Source organism: Amphibalanus amphitrite, unplaced genomic scaffold, assembly GCF_019059575.1.
Source record: "Amphibalanus amphitrite isolate SeventyFive unplaced genomic scaffold, NRLGWU_Aamphi_draft 001159F_arrow, whole genome shotgun sequence".
Lineage (NCBI taxonomy): Eukaryota > Metazoa > Arthropoda > Thecostraca > Balanomorpha > Balanidae > Amphibalanus > Amphibalanus amphitrite.
The window spans coordinates 126,670-148,303 of NW_024882653.1; the positions used below are offsets into that span (position 1 = coordinate 126,670).

At 49.7% G+C, this 21,634-nt stretch overlaps 1 protein-coding gene across 2 annotated transcripts; it reads left to right on the forward strand.

The window, feature by feature from the left end:
* The first annotated feature begins 242 nt into the window (after positions 1-242).
* LOC122370673 (DNA-binding protein SMUBP-2-like) lies at positions 243-5,709 on the forward strand. 2 transcript variants are annotated; one of them, XM_043346485.1, is made up of 2 exons: positions 243-475; positions 2,357-5,709. In XM_043346485.1, exon 2 carries the CDS (start codon positions 2,369-2,371, stop codon positions 5,489-5,491), a length of 3,123 nt encoding a protein of 1,040 aa, XP_043202420.1. In that variant the 5' UTR covers positions 243-475; positions 2,357-2,368; the 3' UTR covers positions 5,492-5,709. The 2 variants fall into 2 exon arrangements, with proteins under 2 accessions (XP_043202420.1, XP_043202419.1); XM_043346484.1 differs by lacking the exon at positions 243-475 and adding an exon at positions 605-853.
* Positions 5,710-21,634: the final 15,925 nt, after the last annotated feature.

A 21,634-nucleotide genomic window follows, 5' to 3' on the forward strand; every position in this document is an offset into this window, starting at 1 on the left:
CTTGGGCGAGACTTGGGCGAGTCAAGACTCAAGAGCCCTGATCTGATCGGCGGCCGGCTAGTACTCTTGCCCGCGCTCACATACGTGCACGTTACCCCGGCAACGGGCTATTGACCAATGAGAAGCGAGAAAAGTGTTACGTCACTGCGATTTTTCATATACCTGTGCCCCCCGGACGTGACGTAGTGTGCTCGCGCGCGTGCAGGGTCTCTGCGATCGAAAAAGAGCGCTAGCAGCGCGCCACTCGACGCCGCAATTGTCAAAAGCGGCGTGTTAGTATGCTTTATTATGAATGATGTGTGTAAAAGTGAGTTTTTATGTTGTTTATTTGGAGAAAATGGTTGGAATAAATTAAGTTATTTTTATTTCTGTTGGTTAGAGTTTTTATTCAAAAGATTTCGGTCTATACCATTGATATTTACTGGAAATACCTTCGCTTGAATAAATTGCAGATATTTGGCAACTGAAGTGTCAGGTAAGCCTAAATGATTGTAAAAAGGTAAGATACACCCTGATTATCATTTGAGAAACGAAAATATATGAATTTTCCTTATAAAACTCGCTCAATATGCTACTCCGCGGTTTATGCCCCGAGGGTGTCCGAGGGTTCCCGTTAGTTTGTCGTTGGCGCTCGGCTCGCGCGCGAGCCGACGTCACCGCCTGTGACGTCGGCTCGCGAAATACGTCATACCCTGCACACAAAATAGCCGGCTGCCGAACAGCGCTAAGGGACTCAAGATTCTTACATACACGGCCGTGTCTTTATTTGGTTTTTATTTGGTTGTGATATACCTGTGATACCCCTGTGTGATACCTACCTACCTTGGTAGCAGCGTGCTCTTTACAAACTATGGTTGGTATTATTGTGATAAATTGAAATCATCAAATGAAAAAATGAGTTCTTATGAGTAACTTTTCGTCAAAAAAGTGAAATAGAAAAGAATTGCCCACTTCAGCATTTGTATGATGGTCTACACGCTATTTGGTTTCGGGGTTGTATATTCTGACCATAGGATATGTGTTTTGATAGGCAAATGTCTTGACTCCACTTACTCCTGCTTTTAGTCCTTTCGTACAATAGTTTTGAAAGCATTGGAACCGGACTATATAAGATTGGCTTTTCAAAAATGTGCTGAATTTGATCTCAGATTTTGCAGTCAGTATAGGCCTGTACACATTCAGCTGCTGTGCTGTTGTCAGCCGAGAATCACTCACACTATTGGCTGAAAAATTGATGACGTTATGTTGCACATGCAACATGACGTCACCTCTCTGCTGCCGGCAGCATGGGCTGACGGACTGTGCTGCTACGAGAAAGCAAGTGCAGAGATGCCGAGCCGTCAGCAAAAGCCATAAATGACGCATTTAGACACTGGTAGTGGCGCATGAAAGCAAATCACGTGCCAGATTTTTATTGAGCACTGCAGATAAATGAAATTTGGACACCATGTTGGCGCTATTCACATATATTTGGTTTCATAATTAATTGTCGATACAAGAAAAATATTTATTACTTTCGCACATTGTCAGTAAATATTTTGATAATATATCTAACTGCTTAAGTATTGTATTAATAAAGAACATGAAGATGAGACAAAAGATTTGTTTACAACGCCATATTTGTAAACAGTCAGCCAGTGCTGACATTTCTCATCAGCCAAATGTATACAGTTCCGTCAGCCAGAAGCGGTGGGCGGAGCCTATTTCAGCTGACAACAGCACAACAGCTGAATGTGTACAGGCCTTATAGTGAAATCAGCACTGCATGATCCTGGATCTGTTTGATCCTGGATCTTGCAGTCAGCTGAAATTCTATTGGTATGGTAAATTTGACTTTCACTCATCATAGTTGATAAGTGAACAATGCATTATTTAAGTTGAACAAAACCTGCTAAAAAAGGCATTTTTAGTGCATTATATTGCCACTCCGATCAATATCTTCAAAAAGTTATTTAAATAAGATATTTCATTTATAAAGATATTTCATCTTAATATGAACAGAAAGAATGTGCTGGCAAATGTTGATGACGTGTTGTAAGGTTTGAACTGATTTTAAAAGCATTATAAAGTGTGTCAATAACTCAATACTCAATGTAACATTCAGAAAAGGTGTGACAAATTGTGAAAAATCATGGAAATGTTGACTCTGGACAATATGACTATGAGTGTAGGCTACTTATCCTCTTACAAATAGTCATACTATGATTAAGTGTTCAAGCTGCTATTTTTATCCATTAACTGACCACTCAATTAAAAAAATCAACTATTAGTTTTTTATTAGAACCATCCTTGCCTCAGAGGTCTAAAACTGTGTTTCCATTGTTTGTGGTAATTTATGTGACATGACCTTTCACAGGCGGGCGCCGACATGTCTCCGACCAGCTGTGCGGCGCTGGTGGAGCTTCATCTGCAGCTGCTGGAGCTGGAGCGGCAGGCCGAGCTGGCGCAGACGCGCGACCTGCTCAGCGCGCTCTCCGTGCGCCAGTTGTGTGAGCGCGGCGTCTGCCTGGCGCGCCTGGAGCCGACGGAGCGGCGCTCGGCGCTGTACGGCCGCTGTCTGCTGGTGCTGCGGCAGCCGAGCGTCGGCCGCCAGCCATCGCCGCTGCCCAGTCACACGCTGACGCCGGGCGACATCGTCTCGGTGACGGAGGCCGGTCGGTCGCCGACCGAGGCCGGCCGGCAGGCGGTCGTGTGGCGTGTCTCGGCCGCTGAGCTGACGCTGGCCCTCTCGGAGGATGCCGACTCCGCGGAGGAGCTGGATGACCGACCGTTGACCGTGCTGAAGGTGGCTAACGACATCACCTACCGGCGGCTGCGCGCTGCCCTGGAGGGCCTGGAGACGCTGGTGGCCGGACCCGCTGGGCTGCTGCGAGCCACTCTGTTCGGTGAGACGGCGCTGGAGCCGCCGATGCCGCGCCTGCCGCCGCAGCTACTCGACCCTGAGGGCCAGCTCCAGCTGGTGAATACCAACCTGGACGCGTCACAACGCCAGGCGGTGGAGTTCGTCCTTCGTCAGAAGCGTCTGGCCATCATCCACGGTCCGCCCGGCACCGGCAAAACCACCACCGTTGTGGAGACGATCCTGCAGCACGTGCGACTGGGACAGCGCGTGCTAGCCTGTGCGCCTTCTAACACTGCCGTGGACAATCTGCTGGAGCGGCTGTGGGCGGCCGGTGCCACGCGGATGGTGCGTCTAGGTCACCCGGCTCGTATACAGGACTCACTGCAGGGGTTCTCCCTGGACGCCCGCGTTGCCGGCAGTGACGGCTCGGCGGTGGTGCGAGAGGTGCGCCGCGAGATGGACGATACACTGCGGCAGCTGCGCGCGCCCGGCGGTCAGGCGGGCGCTCTGCGCGCTCAGCTGCGCCGGCTCCGCGCAGAGCAGCGTGAGCGAGAGCAGGCGGTGACGACCGACATTCTGCGCCGCGCCGCGGTCGTGCTCGCCACTCTGACGGCCGCCAGTGACGACGGACCGCTGAAGCTGCTCGGCGGGGAGCTGTTTGACCTGGTGGTGATCGACGAGTGCTCTCAGTCGGTGGAGGCCGCCTTGTGGATCGCCGCGCGGCGCGCAGAGAAGCTGCTGTTGGCCGGCGACCACTGCCAGCTGCCCCCGACCATCGTCAGTCAGGAGGCGGCGCGCCGCGGCCTGGCCGTCTCCCTGATGGAGCGGCAGGTGGAGCTGCAGGGGGGTCAGGCGGTGCGCATGTTGTGCACCCAGTACCGGATGCACGAGCTGATCCAGCAGTGGCCGTCGGAGCGGCTGTACGGCGGCCGGCTGGAGGCGGCGCCGGCCGTGCGCCGCCACCGGCTGCCCCAGCTGGCCACCGTCGAGGAGACAATGGAGTCGGGCCCGACGCTGCTGCTCGTCGACACGGCCGGCTGCCGGCTGGACGAGGTGCAGACCGACGAGGCCGGCTCGCGAGGTAACGAGGGAGAAGCCGACATCGTGCTCTCGCACGCTCGCTCGCTGGTAGAGGCGGGTCTAGCACCTGACCAGATTGGCATCATCACGCCGTATAACCTGCAGGTGGGCCTGATCCGCGACCGGCTGCGCACCGCTGGACTGACTGTAGAGGTCAACTCTGTGGATGGGTTTCAGGGACGAGAGAAGGAGGCCATTCTGCTGTCACTAGTGCGCTCAAACAAGCGCGGTGAGGTTGGTTTCCTGGCAGAACAGCGGCGTATCAATGTGGCGGTGACTCGCGCGCGTCGGCAGCTGTTCGTCGTGTGCGACACGGCGACTGTGGGCGCCGATCCGTTCCTGAGGTCGCTGATCGACCACATGACCCAGCTGGGGGAGGTGTGCTCGGCACACGTGTACGAGCGTGACATCGGCCCGGCCACCGTGACACCGGCCGCGCCGCGCAAACACGAGTCCAAACAGAAAACAAAAGAGACTGCCAAAAACGGGAACGTCAAAGCGACAAAAGCAAAACCGGCGGCGAAGTCTGGTCAGAAGTCGACCCGTCCTATCGGTGTCCCTGTGAAACCACCGGCTTTAGAGCGGACCGAGGCTGGCGCTCAACCTGGAGCTGAAGAGGAAGTGGATCAGGAGGATACATTTGAGGACGAAGTACGTCAGAAGTTGGCAGAGTTCCTCTCCTCCTCGGAGAGCAAGCTGGCGTTCCCCGCCACCCTGAACTCATTCCAGCGGATGAAGGTTCACGAGGTATCCGAGGAGCTGGGTCTAATCCACACGAGCTGTGGGGAGGGCAAACAGCGGTATATGACGGTCGAGAGGGCGGCGGCGGCCGGCGGTGACGTGGCTGGCGACTCCAGCGCCGCCCGCAGTCCGCCTGCTCGTGTAGATGGCGCTGACGGCGTGCCGGTGGGCAGCTCTGCGGCGAAACTACCCGGCGGTGATAAGACAGTCTCTGGTGGATCCACCACGGCTGAGCGTGCAACATTTCAGTCAAACTCCGCCTCAGACCAGAGGATGGATACGTCTGAGTTGCAACAGCCGATCATCGCAACAGTCAAGTGTGAAAACTGTGGCAAGGAGATTCCAAAAGCCAATTCAGAACTTCACGCATTACGTTGCACTCGGCCATCATCACCGCCCGCCGCCGCTGCCCCCGCTACCACCACCCAGTCAAAATCCAGCAAACCGAACAAATCCAAGAAGAGCAAAAGTCGCCCTTCGGAGACGCCTGCGGAGGACGCAGACGACTTTGACTCGCTCGTCTCATCGTTTGCCAGCATGAACAAGCGCTGTAACATCGAGCCCAAGTGTTCTAGCGGCATCTCCATCCGTCAGACATGTCCCTACTGCCAGCGCGTGTTCTGCCTCTCACACTGGATGGCCGAGGCCCACGGGTGTGGCGAGGCGGCGCGCCGAGACGCCCGCGCCAAATTCATCTCGGGTGCGCAGAACCGCGCCAAAAACTCGGCCGAGGAGGAGCGGCGGAAGGCCCTCCTCCACATCAAACTGGACAAAACGCTCAACAAAATGGAGGCTGGCAGGAAGGCCAAGCCGGCCAAAAAGAAGTGAGCTGAGTAAATTTGTAGCTGATGTAACTGATAAGATGGTTGTGCCTTGTTTTGCGGATATGGTGCTAGTACTGAGTGATGTGCTCTGCTGCTGGGTGCTGACTGCACGTTGTTAACTGCTGTGATATTCTAATTTAATGTAATATTTACAGACAATTATCACGCATGTCTGTGTTTGAAGATCTCGGTCGATGTGGGATATTTGAAACGCGTTGTGGACTGGCTCATTTAAGGTCGGATCATCAGATCACGTCAACGGTTAACCCACGTCTAACGGACATTTTCCATAACGCGACTGACTGGGGATGGGTTGCCTGCATAGGCGTCGCCAGACATTTTAGGTTGGGGGGGCAAAATCAAGTTTTGTGTTAAATCTTGCCTTTCCCCAGCCGTTACCCACTCGTTTTATATATCATTCGACGCGCAATGGTGCGAGGAATCCGATGGTGACAAAGTTTTCCTTCTAGCTATAGCATGTATTTTTTTACAAAAAAAAAATCAAAATTTTGAAATTTCTGGACAAAAACGACCGGTAGAATTACAGTGGCTGCGATTGCCGACGCACTGCAGAGGGCCTCTGTGCAGACTCTCGTCGCTCTTGATCATTACCCAGAAAAAGGTGAAAAACGCTCCATTTGAATCGGATCACCCCGCTAAAACCTCCATTCACGCATGCATGCCGAGGTTTTACGTGAAATGCATAGGGCTTATCCCAGCCGCCGATTATAGCTAAGAATTGGGCATTCGGCAGAGACTGAGAGGGAATGTCGGAAGTGTGAATCGGAAGTACATCATTCATCCTTGCTGCAGTGAGAAGAAGTGTTTTGTTCACTCGAGTGTGAACAAAAAGTTTCTGGTTTTTCGAGTGAAGGGAAGCGCTGCAAACGCGACCAAAAACATTTAACGGAACCGAAAGTTACGCACGGCATAACGACAAGGGATCCCTTAGAGATAGGCTTGCGACTTCCAGGCCATTTCAGGCCACTCAGGGTCAGTGTGGACTCTCAGAAGCCTGCTTAGGATCTACCCGGAGATCGGCGTGGGTCACCCCAAATATTTGCGTGTATGTGGTGCCTTAGGATTTTCCGAACCTAAGGTGGGCCCGGAAAGCCCTTTATAGGGCACACGAGTCCTCAGAAGCCAGTGTGGGCGGCGGGCGCTAAGAGACTAGGCCCAGAGTGAGCCTGGAGCCCTCAAATAACAGTGTGAACCGTCGGGGTCTGTGCCGAATCCTTAACGACCCTACGTAGGTAGGGACATAAAAAACGTGTTGCGGCCCTCAGAGGGACACGTGAGTTGTGACCCCTCAGATGCCGGGTTGGTGTTAGTAAAGTCTGTCGCCTCAAAGGTTCGGCTGAATTATCAGAGGCCAGTTGAGGTTTTCAGAAATTTTCGAAGGCATCCTCAAAGATTCGTGTGGCCCTTCAGAGGCCTACTTGTGCCTGTATAAGGTCCTCAGAGATCCCTGTATGGGCTCTCAGAGAACATAGACACCAGTGGGACTCTCAGAGGCCGGTTTGGGCCCTCCGAAAGCTTCTTAGAGCTCAGGGGAGCTCCTTAGAAGCCTGTGTGAAAAGCAAGCTCATGAGCCCTGCGGCACTTGAACGGTACTTGTGCCTGTCACAGACATTTGACGAGAGTTGAGAAAGGCCCCGAAGATTTCGTGTCACGCTTTGAACGAAAATTATGTGTCAGCACTCCAAAACTTATGAAAATCAGCTACAAAATGTAATAAAGAACCAACTAGGATAATGGAATGAATCATAGCATTGACATTTCCGAGTCTGGAGTCGGAGTCTTGAAGATTTTGGCGACTGCGACTCTGACATTGGTTTGAACTGCACGCTCCAACAGAGTCTGACCTCACAGGCATTCTCAGAAAGGTACCCCCATTTTTTCCCGACTCCAAAATCTCATCGGATCTGTATCGATCTCAGGGGGTGCCCGGTCCGAGGTTGGGGGGGGCAAGCTGCCCCGCTTGCCCCCCCGTGGCGACGCTAATGGTTGCCTGAGTGCACAGATCCTGTGCTAGGTATGTTTGAGATCACGGGTAGTTCACAAAAGGCTGCGGGCATTTAGTGATGCGGCACACGTGTTCAGGGTAATGAAAGCCAATTAGTCAATAATGACACGCTGTCCGATGCCGTTTGAGCAGCGACTTGAGGTGCGTCTGAGGTGCTGAGAACAGAATGGTGTTTTTTTTTCCTTATACCGAGGTATAACGAGGTATCATTCCACATACTATAGTACTTTGTAACAGGGCCTCGGCTAACATGTTAACTACTGGGGCAAATGCCCCAGTAGAGTCGAGGAATGCCCCAGTAGTGGTCAGGCCTTGCCCAACCTCCACAAAATGAGAATATATCAACATTAACGTACATTCTTTCATTCGGGAGCGGTTGAAGACGTTTGTGGCAAGAAATCAGGGGCGGCGGAAGAGGGAGTGCACGGTGTGCAGCTGCACCCTCAATTTCAATCCAAAAACATAGGTATGCATTGGCAAACATATCTTTTTGCACCCCATAATCCATCTACGTTCGAAAGAGCGTCAAAAATAATGACGAAATAACCTCGGCCGCTTTTTTGGTCAGGTCAATGGACAGGTCATGGTGAAGGCCAAATTTTGCCTATTTTCAGGTCGAATATCGACAGTTTACAAGATGCCGACGCATAACTCGGGAATCAATTACAGCTACAGCACCGCGGAAAAGCGCATTTGATAGCCATATTAGCATGCTTTCTGGTTATTTCTCTTAGATTTGACCTAACGTCAACGGTTTTGCCTGCAAGGGGCAAAAACTACCAAAATAGACGATTTTTTGGGAACAGTTTTTCTGCTATAACTTTTGACTCGTGCCTTGCACGAGCTTTCTTTTACCGACATCGTGTTCCTCTCGTCAAGACGCATCAAATTAGCTAGGGGAAAGTGGGGTAAGACGGGCACCTTAACTTTGGAGCCATTTTTCGGCCGGTTAGAAACATCATAGAAACGGGAAACTGGGTGAAAACCTTTTTCAGACATTTTACTTTCATTTGCCAGAAGATGAGACTTAGACCTGATTCAACAAATAAACTGCAGCTATTTTTGCAAAACCTTGCAAAAACCCGTCTTACCCCACCCCATGGGGTAAGACGGTCACATGGGTAGGGCAAGACGGCCAGCTTCTTTCACCGATCAGCGCAGCTCGCAACAAATGCCCGAGATTAGCCGCATTTATACAGTCGCTCGTTGGTCTCAAGTGCTTCGGAAATGGCAGTATACGAGATTCGTGCAGAAGGCGTATGCTCCTATATAGGCCCTAGTTCAGAAGCCATGTAGAACCGTTTTTCACATTCATTATTCGAGAATAAACTGTGCCGAAGGAATATTGCTAACATGTCTGTGAGTATCGGAATCGAACATATTCTTATTAGAAATGCTTCTTTTTTCCTACAGCAACAAAAATATTTTCACCATTACAGACCCATTGGGTTCATAGTTGCCCGTCTTACCCCAAACTCAATGTCAGAAGTTCAGCACGATTTTTCGCTGTGGACAATTTGATGCAGACAAAGCAAATCCGCCGTAAATGAACACTGTTGGCATATGAGTGTACCACAAGTGATTGCGAGTTTTTAACTCTATAGTGCTGTACACAAAAGCTTGCACAATACATTATGGATGTTTTCAATGAAATGAGTGTTTTAAAGAAATCAAAATAAAAGATTATCGACTGAACACAAATTCACCAGACTTGAATGGTGGTGTGTAGTGGGAAAGGCAATTCTGGTCCTAACTTTTCTTGCTCGTAGCGCTATTGGTTTGGTCTGCAGAAGGGGTGCCCGTCTTACCTACCCTGACCGTCTTACCCCACTTTCCCCTACAATTTGACCTTTAAGGTCAACTTAAAAATTCGACCTCAGGTCAAGGTCACGATCTGACCGGAAATTGTCATGTTGCATATCAGTCGATCTGATCGTCGAGCCAAACACAACTAAGGTATTTTCATCGCTCTAGCATGCATCTTTCAAAAGTTATTCGCGAAAAAACTGTTAGATACCATTCGTGAACTGAGATTACCTCAGTGGCATAAGTAAGGGTCACGGGTGCTATTTTCATGTTCAGTGTGTCAAAGTCACGTACGGTGTTTTATAGTCTTTAGAATGACTTTCGTCCAAAAGAGGTGGTTTTGAATTTTCTTCCATTGACTTCTAATAGAGGTCGCAAAATTGAGCTGACCTTAGGTCACCGATATGAAAATTCCGACATATAAATTTTGTACATGCTGTTGCCCTATCAATCGCTGAAAGTTTCAAAGCGATCGGTCACTCGGTGTAGCTACGGCATACCTACATTGAAACATTTTATGAAGTGAGGTCACTTGAAGTGACCTGGTGACCTGATCTTGAATGACCTTGATCTGAAATTTTTACAACACGTGTAGAATTGTTGGATGATGGAGCGCCGCCGCTTTTGAGATATCCGCGAAAAAAAAAACACAGGAAAACCGCAGGTGTTCAAACACCTCCCCCCCCCCCCAGCAGGGCGCCAACGGCAACACACGTTAACGATTTGCCCCAGTAGTCAAAATTCCTTAGCCGAGGCCCTGCTTTGTAAGGTTGGATGCCAACTAGTCTATTTCGATTAAGATCTTGCGTGACGCTATACCTACCCAGGGAATTGAAGGGAACCTATACAAAGTCACTACGGTCATTTGAGGTCACTGTCTTTTTGTCAATGATTGGATCAAATTGAGTTAGCGAGTTAGGCAAGCCACCAATGAATTCAAAATTGACAGCTGAATCGAATGATATGCAATATGACCTCCTTTGACCAGCTCCTGACCTAAGGAGTGGTTACTGAAGATTTTTGACGAGACGAATTTCGGTACACGTGTTCATATATCTTTTCCACACGTGTTGTGAAAATTTCACTGGGTCATTCAAGGTCGGGGCAACAGGTCACGTCAAGTGACCTAACCTCAGAAAAAGTTCAAAGGCTCGCTATAGCTACACCGACTGAATATGACTTCGAAACTCCCGCGCACCGACGGGGGGGGCGGATATCCGCCCTCCCTGAGGTTTTTCGCGAATAGCGGGAAAACCGCGGCGCGTAGCGCCGTGAAATTTGGTACGACTATTCCCTCATCAATTTTACACATGGTGTGCAAGTTTGAACCTCCTACCTTTCAAGGTCAGGTCACCAGGTCACTTTGAATGACCCAACCTCAAGTCACTTTTTTGCAACTTTGTCACCGTGCCAGAACTACAGTAGATGTCGGAGGCCTTTGAAAGTTGCAGGATGTTATTAGGTCATTAGTAGCTACAATTTGTATATCTCGGAATTTTGATATCGGTGACCTAAGGTCAGGTCAATTTCGCGACCTCCCCATTATAAGTCAATGGGGGAAAAATCAACTCCCTGTTTTTACCACTAAAACGGGTGGGAATGGCCCCATATACCATACATGACTTCATATACGATCAACCTTCACTACCTTGAGGTCTGTTTTGCTGTTGGGCAGCTGTGAGGTCATGTGACGTCATCAAAAGTCACCAAAGGTTTTTGGCCAATAACTCCGTACAGGAACAAGATACAGACGCGTGGATGGTCTCATTGTGTTCAGCTCGTCAAGACGCATCGAATGATATACATGATGACCTCGAGGTCACGTGACCTGAGGTCAACCTTTGACCTTGACCTTTCGAGGTCAACATATATACCTATCATTCGATGCGGATTGACGAGAGGATCACGATGATGCCCTTAGTTTGTTCCTATCTTGACTAATTCGAAAGTTATTCGAGAAAAACTCTCCATATCTAGCACCGCCATTTTGACTTTTTCGACCCCTGTGACGTCATCTTTGACCTGACCTGAAAATTACCTTAGTAAAAATTGTAGATCTTGACCGTGCGTATCCGATGCCGTTGACCGCTTGTCGCTATCTTGCTTCGTTCTCGAGATCTCACGGGGGGGGCGGTCATCCGCCCCCCCCCCGTCGCACAGTGGGCGATCCGGCCGGTGTAGCCTCGCGAAACCTATCGGCATTCATAACATCCATGTTTTTGAAGCTAGAACCACAATATTTAAGAGCAACCTTTTTGAATATCCAATGAGCATATGTTTTAAATAAGGACTATCTCTTATAGGATTTGTGCTCTGTGGCGAGCTTGCAATTTGCCTAATTGCTGCTCGAATAACGCATGAATACTTTTGAGGGTAGGTCGAAATTTATGACGGTATGAGCTGGGTAGGACATTGAAATAGTGTGTACCTCCGTAGAAAATTGCTTCCAAACCAATTTTGTATTCAAACGATTATGCCCTACCAATTTATACATATCATGAAACAGCGTAAATCTCGCCCGGGAAGGCCCCATTTCATAACGTGACCCAAGCAGCGGGTTTGGTTTTTGGCAAATAACTTCGCAAAAAATGGCCGCAGAACCACGATTTTGACATCGTCGTGTTCGCCTTGCTCAGGCGCGTCGAATTCAGGTGAGGCCACCGTAAGGTCCACCTGACCTTGACCTCGAGTCAAGGTCAGGTCAGAGGTCTTCAAATCACGAAGCTGGTCGAAGGAGGTCATATCGCATATCATTCGATTCGGCAGGTCTTCCGGAGTCCATTGGTGACCTTGTCGACTCTCTAGCTCAATTTGATCGGGAGTTATTGACGAAAAACTCGTATGACCCTAGTGACGTCATAAATGACGTCATGCAAGGTCAACAATGCAAAAATGCAGCATCAGGGCTAGGGTGGCACTTAAAAATCATTTTTTATTTTTTAATGCGTGCGGGTGGTTTTCCGGTTCCATTCCCGTAAAAAATAAGGGAGGCAAATTTGTATGGAAAAATATTGATGTTTAGAGGTCGCGAATCAAGGTCAAAATTGAGATTTTGGTAGCAGATTTCAATATCATTAAAATCGTTTCTGACTTTCCTATTACGCTGTAATCGGATGATAATAAGGCATTTCTTAGTAATTTTCATATTGTTTATTGACATTTCATGCAGCTTCGGTCACACCGAAACGCTGGTCTATGTACTCCACTACTCCAGTTCCTCCTCTTTAGTAGATAGATTATTGGCGCCTCATTGGAGGGAGGGGCATCATGGGCAACGGGCACCCAGATCACTTTGTGTGTAGCCTGGTTAGCAATTTGCAGTCGATCTTCGGGTGTCAGGATAGCCTTTTCTGTGATCTTTTCAACGACATGGAGGAAGAACTGGCGCTAATCTTTGTCTTTCACGAGTGCCAGTCCTACATCAGCGCCATACTGCGCCTGGTGAAGTCATTCACCATACGCAACTCCCGGACTAGTTACACGAGCTGCGGTTTGGTAGCTGCTGTCCTCCCAGTGGCCTTGGTCATTGATTATGAGCCCCGCGTCCAGGTCGTGGATCCTTGAGAGCTTTTTGAATGATGGTGTGAGGAAGCTCGCCAACGTCTCGGTCGCGAGAGCGGCGTTCATAGTGTCCACTAAGGACTTATGGGGCGGGTCCTCGTCCTCCCTCTCCTACAAGTCTATTGCCCGCACCATGTCTTGATTAAGCCCGAGGGTCGGGGTCTAAAAGCTCCAGTCACCAGCCGATCGCTCAAGTACTACAGGTGACGGCTGAAGACCGGGACTGTCGCCTTCGACAGCTCCTTTTCGGGGTAGGTGCAGAACGAGTTCACGAAGGTCAGGTCCAGAGCCGGCGCAGTGGCAGTAGAGTCCCAAACCAGGCGGCGGCGGCGGCGGCAAACTTGCAGGCAACGGACAGCGCACAGCGTCTGATGACCTGGGCCTCGGCCGCCGTCAGCCGGAGCCGCTCCCTGAAGAGGAAGGCATCCACAGTGCGGATGGTCTTTGTCATCCACCTAACTCAGTGGAGTACTCTGAGGCGGAGAAACGGATGCCGTGCTTGGAACAACTCCACCGAGAGCAATTACGCAGAGCTCCAGAAGTTTTCGGTAGTATTCCCGGAGCTAGGCATAGTCCAGCGATGGAAGCGATGGAAGCTGACCAGCAGCTCGTCCCACTCCGGAACGTCGTCGACGGCGAACGCCATCGATGTGATCCTGTCATATGAACTCCCACCCGCCTTTGAACCTCTTAAACAGCCGGATGTAGTTAGAGGCCGCTCGAGATTCTAGGGCAGGTGGAGAAGGCCTTCTCTAGGACCAGCTCTTACACGTGGTGCCGGCAGGCCAGCTGGAGGACGGGCCGATTCAGCTTCTGCTCGATAAGGGCTTAAAGGGACCCTCCCACCTTCAAAAAAGTTAATGAATTGGCATGAAAGTGATGTCGCTCGGTTCAGAAAGAGCAAAAACGAATATCTACCAAATTTCATCGAAAAATATTCACCGGTTTTCAAGATATTAGACTTTTACTTTTGTTTACTTTTTGTGATCTCCGCTGTTTCTAGCGACTTTATTTGAAAGTGCGGCATTTGTTGCGCGCAAAGCAGCATATACCACCGCGTGCTACAAAACGTTTTAGTCAAACATTTAACGGACGTTCGAAAGCCTGATGACGTCATCAGACTCCCGTAATGGTTAAGAGATAGGGACCACGCTGGTCCCACCCTGCAAGTAAAGGGAAGAAATTTCTTGAACACCATAAAGCTGCGGGGGTTGCGACCAGGATAAATGGTGGTTTCTGAGCCTGGCCGCAAACTTGGCTATCTCAACTCAAAACTAATGTTAAGGTGGGAGGGTCCCTTTAAGTACCGCTCACCAGCATGCTGTTCGCCGTCGTGGCGTCGAAGTAAAAGGCCGCAGTTCCGCTTCTCCAGTTCTTAGTCCCCCAGCGCTGTGAGCATGGCCTCCTGTGCTTGGATGGAGGGGAGGTTGGGAGCGACGAGGAGCTTGGCCACCCCAATCCCTCCCCCCTCCCCATCACCAGGACGTAGAATCGGTCGACGCTCCTTCTCTCGCGATTCAGGATTCGCGGTTCAGCCGGAGTCGCATCCTAAGTTCCATGCCGCAGTTGATAACAGGCTCACGTGTTCTTCACACATTACGGTTGGGCAGTTTGGCCCGGTCGAGGCCAGTTCACTGTTGGGGACGTCCGCTCGCCCGCATGCGCTTGGGAGTGTGAGTCGGCGTTTCTCTCTCATGGTCGCCATCGTCAAAGACGTTCCCTCCGTGTGCGCGCCGCAGCGGCCAGGTAAGTCTGTTGCTGGCAATGGCACTAGATTCGGAAGAAGCGCCCACGGAAGAACATCCCGAAAGCACAATAAACCAGTGCAGCTCAATGCACACTCTCGCCTCTGCTTTTGCCCGCCGGCTATAGACTGACTCCAACTTCTTAACATTCTCTTTGACAGAAAAGGAGCATGTCTCAAGAATCGATAGAACCGTGGGGCTCGTCCTCCCTTTGGAACAGGAGAGACCGGTCACCCCTCACACTAATCAGAGGATATGACCTCCACTGTGAGAAGGCACCGGTCGCAGGTCAAAACAGGCCTGACATGGGTAAAACAGCCCAGATCAGACCTATCTTGGCCTGACCTGGACTGGCTACGATCGGCCGGAAGTGATGGGATAAACAATTGTTACACAAATAAAGGTATATTATAAAGGTAATACGTCGGAAATGACGTTTATTGACCACATATGTCATTCCAAATAGGTTTAAAGTAGTTTCCAAAAAATCGATTTTTCCCCAAAAAAATGTCAACTTTGACCTCAATTCGCGACCCCTAAATATCAATATTTTTCAAAATCATTTTGCACACATTATTTTTTTACGGGAATGGAACCAGAAAACTACCCGCACGCCTAAAAATCGGATGACATAAATTTCACCCTATTGCTAAGTGCCACCCTAATCAGGGCCCTGTTTCACCGGTGATAGCAGCAAGCTGCTATCACGTTTCGCGAGCTGACGTCATGTCGTGACGCAGGGCATATTTTAACATACTGACTGCGTCCCATTTTGGGACGCAGCCCCCTGCCTTTGGGACGTAGCCCTCGCGAAATTTGGACCACTGCGTCCCACACTGAAATCAGAAATGCCACGGTTTCAGCCGAAAAGTGCGAGCAAAAATAAGTAACATGCCTCGGTCTTTTACTGTGAAAAAGATGTTGGCTTTCCGATTGCTTTGTGCCCTGATTTACTATGTACCTAAGCACATACATGCCCTCTCCAGTCCTTGTGCCCTGCCCTACCCTTGGTCATACACCTTATTATGTTCTTACCTACTATACCCCTAGGATATGTGCCCTGCCCAGTGCCCTGTCCTTAGGTCTTGTACCTTGCCCTGCCCTTTCTTCAGGCCCTGTGCCCTGCTCTGCATTCAGGTCCTGTGCCCCGCTCTGCCCTGCCCTCAAACACGATACTTTATATATTCTGCCTTGAAATTGTATGCGCTGTTTTCCCGTCTTTAGGCTCCGTGCCCTGCTCTACCCTAGTTTGAGGCCCCGTGCCCTTCTCTGCCCTCAAGCCTTGTGACACGTCCTGCCATCAGACCCCGTGCCGCTGCCTTGTCTTCAGGTAGGTACTGTGCCCTGCCCTGCCATCAGGCCTTGTGCCTTCCCATGTCCTCATGCCCCGGCCCCGCGCCCATCCTCGAGCCTAATGCCTTGCCCTGCCTCAGGCCCTGTCCTGTCATGTTCAGATTCAGATTCAGATTTATTCAAAAGAAGTCCACTCACCATGGCTTTTCACTCTTTCACGTCAGTTACAAGTACAAAAAGGACGAATTTAGGCCACATTCACGTTCCACACGCATACCACTCATACATCAACTCACTCCGATCATCACTGAGGATCGACAGATCCGACGACCGCTCTGACAGCTCTACGGAACCCGGGCTCACGGGGATCTGCCCCTATACCGTTGAGCAGTGTCACGCCACGGTAACACATTCTCCGCCTACCGGATTCAGTGCGTATGTTGGGGCGGCTGAATAGATCGGCTTGTCTCGTTCTGTAGGTGTGCCTTTGGCTCGATCTCGGTCCAATAGTTCCACATAGGTACTCAGGCTGCTGGGTAACGATGACACTCGCCAGCGCACACACGGTGTGGTAGTCGATCAGCTGCTCTACCTTGAGCCAACGGAGCCGCTGTATCTCACCGCTAATATGGTCGAAACGGCGCTTCCCTGTCACTACACGGGCACAGAAGTTGACAATCTTCTGTACACGGTCGCGCTGGGTGACTCCGCATGAGCCGTAGACGGATAGGCAGTATCGAACCACGGACAGGACGAGTGCCTCAACAATCACCTTCAGCGTCTGTTTTGGCATGACATGGCGCGCATGAGATAACCCTATCAATATGCCTGTACACTTTCTTGTGATGTATGTCACATGTGTCTCAAAGCTGAGGTGGCGATCTATGAACACACCGAGGTTTTTAACCTCTCTCGAGTCGGCTATAACATTGCCACAGAAGCGGACAACAACAGGCGGCAGCGTACGGAGCATCGCGGGTGTTCCCAGCACAACCATCTGTGTCTTCTTGGTGTTCAACTTCATCCCGTTGTGACAGAACCAGTTGTACACATAGCTGAGTGCGTGTTCCATGCTGCTGATGATTCTCTGGATGTCACGCTTGCTGCCGGATACTAATAGCTGCGTATCGTCGGCATATTGTACAGTAGTGACGTCACTCGGCAGTCCAAGGCTCAAATCATTCGCAAACAGCATGTACATGATACAGCTAAGTGCACCGCCCTGGAACACACCGATGGTATTCTCCCTAGTCCTAGATAGCTGATGCCGTCCCCCAATAGAGCTCACGCGGACTTGCTGGGTATGGCCGTACAAATAGCTTCGGAACCAGTCCGTATCAATGCCTGCTTCCAGGCCTCATGTGCATTGCCCTGCCCTTAGACCCTGTGCCCTATTCTGCCATTAAGCCTTATGCGTTGTATCGCCCTCAGGCCCGTGCCCTGCCTCGCCCTAAGTTGCTGTGCTCTGCCCTGTCGTCAGGCCTTGTGCCGTCCCATGCCATCAGACCCTGTGTCCTACTCTGCCCTCAAGCCCTGTATTCTGCATTGCCCTAAGGTCTCGTGTCCCATGCCCGCTCTCAGGCGCTGTGCCCTGCCCTGTCATCAGGCCCTGTGGTGTCTCCCGCCCTCAGGTCCCGTGCCGTTTCCTGTCCTCATGCCCCGTGCCCTTACCTGTCCTCAGAACCCGTGCTTTGTTCTGCCTTCATGCCCTTGCCCTGCCCTCAGGCCCCATACCCTGGCCCTGTTTCACCGGTGATAGCAGCACGCTGCTATTACACGTGTCAAATTGGGTTTCCATGGAGACATCAACAGGGCCATTGCTCAAACACTACCACAAGTATGACGTCAGCTCGCGGAATTTGATAGCAGCGTCCGTGAAACACCGCCCACGTCTTGTCATACCTTCGGGGCCCGAAGGTATGACAAGACGTGGGCGGTGTTTCGGGCCTTGTGCCATACCTGTGTCTTATGTCTTGCTCTACCTTTAGGTAGGTACTATTTCTTGCCCTGCTCTAAGATCCTGGATGTTGCCCTGCCAGGTGTGTTGATCATCAGGTGTTCTAAGGCCCTGTGTCTTGCACTACTCTCCGGCCTTGTGTAATGATAGCCTCAGACCTGCGCCTTGCCTTGCCCTCGGACCCTGCATCCTACCCAGCCCTCAAGTATACGTCTTATCTTAGCTTCATGGTCTGTGCCTGCCCTGTCCTTAGGGCTCAGACTCTGTGTCCTGCCCTTCCCTAAAGTCCTGTTTAGAGATGTCAAGTTGGAGCCCGCAGGCCCGGAGCCTGGCCCAAAATCCGGCCCTACAGGGCTTTTGCATGCACAGTGGATTGTATCATTGTTTTGAGGTACCTCATCGAAACGCATCGACTGATATGCGACATGATCTATCTTGGTCACGAAATGACCTTAATGTGAGGTCAAGTTCTGACCTTGACATTTCGAGGTAAAAATGAGAGAAGAACGATCGTGCAAACGAAAATTCTCTACCTTTTTTTTTTAGTTCAAAAGCTTTTCATGAAACCTACCTATATTGACAAAAATTGTAATTTTACTCGTTTTTGGCTATGGAGCCTCAACCGTTGATCTCAACTCAATTCTGACGAAATATTGACGAAAGAGCTGTTCAAGATATATCGATTGCTTTTCTCCTATCGATTGCGCCCTCCTAGCTGTCATAGTTTTTGAGATACCGGCACGTTTTCCGAAAAAAATATCGCATCATTGCGAAGTTTCACATTTGATGGCATACGGTCAGATCAGGGCCGTCATGGCCGTCTGGCCATAGGAGGATATAGAGGGGGCCACGGGGCCATGCTCCCCCCCCCAAAGCGCCCGGAAATGGCACAAAATCGACACATTTCTGGGCATAATAATTAAACAAAGGAACTTCCATTGGGAAAAGTTTGGGTTATATTACATGATAGGCAGTAAGGAAGCGAAATCCGAAGCATCCAAAGCATCCGTTCATCTAAAGCATTAATCTATGATGGATTTTTTTATGTAGCTTTAAAATCCGATGATTTCTTGTCAAAACTTAGGTGGGTACTGTTTGACATTACGTCATCTAATTATTTCAAACACATAGTATCTTCAATGCAAATTGGCAATGTTTCACACGTCAACCTCTATTTTGAATCGATTGATAAGGGTGAAAAACGCATGAAGAGACGTATGTATCACATTTTAATCATGTGCATATTCATTTTTATTCTCCAAGCATAGGTACAATTTGGTGCGTCAAGGGGGTCAAACACGCCCAACGTCGTTCAGGAAAACGAGTGACTAACAACAATGTAAATGTCATGAAATCGCCGGTCCGCCCTTTGAATGCGGATAAAGAACGCACTACGACTGGGCGAATTTCGAGACTGGCCAAAAGCAATCACAGCCCGCTCCCAATATCCCGCTTGCAGTGCCCCTCCACCAGCACAGTACACAATGTATCTGTACATTATCTCACTTGCATTATATACTAGTTATTTCGCTTGCAATGTGCCCTTTCCGATCAAAGCGTGTGCCCTATGCCACCTTTGGGACGCAGTGAAAAATCCTTAAAATATGCCCTGTCGTGACGCCATACTGTTGTCGTAATGGGTAGTTCCGGCGCACGATTGCCGCGACCTTGGCGGCGGCATTAAGTGACGTATGAGCCTAAAAGTAAGAGTTTACGCAGTCATGGTAGTATATATATTTTTGATATATATTTTTTCAATATGATGTATTTAAAAGAAGTTGGGTTTAGGAAAAATTTGGACATTAACTTCGAACATTTAGCTGATGACGTAAAACAATATTGCGGCAATCGTGCGCCAGAATTGCCCCTTACGTCAGCAGTATGACGTCATCACATTACGTCAGCTCGCGCAATTTGATAGTAGCTTGCTGCTATCACCGGTGAAACAGGGCCCAGATCTTGCAAGGAGTGCATGAAGTAACGAGTCCATGTACTTGAGACAATTGAATATCATTCCTGGCGCCAAAATAACAGTTTTCATATTTCCCCATTGACTTATAGTTGAGTTCACGTGACCAACCTGACTTTATGTGACATTTAGGCTGGAGACTTCCAGTTTGCGGTTAACTCGCGTTTATTTTGGTGGCTAACTTCCTTAGCGTGTAGCTGCCCACCAACTTTTACCCGGGGACTTCCATCCACGGTTAACTGGTGGGTAGCTACACGCGTGTAAATATTTAAATGCCGACTTACACGCCAGTTTAAAGGGCTTCCCGATCAGCTGATCGGGATGCGGCGATCAGCTGGTCCAATGAACAAGTGCGTAATTCCGTTATTTATGGGACCGGTGGCCCCCAATCAGCGTTTTTACACATGCAATGAGTACAGCCGTAACAATGGGTTGTGGTGATGCATTAACCTAACCAGAACAGCGTTTGAAGCCGTGCCAATCAGCATTAATAATGCTAATCGCCTTGTGTTATTTCACTCTGTATGGCCGACCGCCAGTCTACTGCATGATCTTGCAACAGCCGTATCTCAGATTACTCGTCTGCCCTCGTCGGTTCGTCTCCGTCACCCCGTCCCCACCCCCGCCCCGTCACTTCACCGGTGAGGCGTCGTCGGTGTCCAATTCAATGCCACACAAAGGACGATTATCACCGAGTGATCAGTTTAATATGTGCGTGTCGCGGGGGTGGCTGACGTTCCAACGGCGCAGGATCCGGTCCACCACCAGTGCCCATTTGCTGCCGTTTAAACCGCTAATGGTTCTTTTTGGCCGTCCTTTTCATATCTCTCCAGAGCTGTGTCAGCTGTTTCTAGTCCCATTTTTCTTCTGACCTTGCATTACAGGCTGTAACAATGTTCTTCCAAGACCGTTTTCGTTCTTTATTACTCCTTCCATCGTGTCGCTTATTTTCGATGACTTTTACTTCAGTCTTCATGACATCGGCTAACAAATGCATGTCTCCACTACTGAAATTTCTGCTCCTCTTCTTCCTGTCCATGGTTGTTGACCGGACACTCGTATTGCTTCCACTGAACTGGTCCTCGCCCCACTGACACGTAACGCGAAGTGCGACGACAGGGGCCCGACACTAGCCGGCTGGCTCGACGATCACATTATTTCGGATGCGATACGAATCCCATCTCACTATCCCGAAGATTACGAAATAGCAGCTGGTGGCAAGGAGATAGGTGCGATGGAAATAGACTAATACCTCCGTATTTGAAAATTTGAGTCCTACATCCTCAATTCTGTCAACTCAAATATTGCTCTGATTACTCATGTATGACTTGTCGAAAACATCTGGATACTTGCATTGATGAAATACGTAATTTGTAACCCCTCAACAAGCACAGAGGCCAGTTTAACCAACAGAAAAATAGCCGCCTGGCGGAATTTTTTGCCTAAAGACAGTTTCACATACGGAGTGTAAACGCGATAAGCACGAAAGCGGATAGGGCTTTGCCGCTCTCGATCCGTATGTGAATCGGCCTTAAGGCGAAAAATTCCGCCAGGCGGCTATTTTTCTGTTGGTAAAACTGGCCTCAGTACTATGAAAAGGTGACCTCAAATTCGTCTAATCTTAGCAGCCGAACGGCTAGGCCGAACTGGCTGAAAAAGCCAGAACTAGATGATTGCACTATTGTCTATCACTTGCACATAAAATTTGCACAGACATAAACTTTTAAAACCCCCTAAGGACCAAAAAAAGCACCACCGAAAAGATACCCGCGAACTTAATACATGGGGTG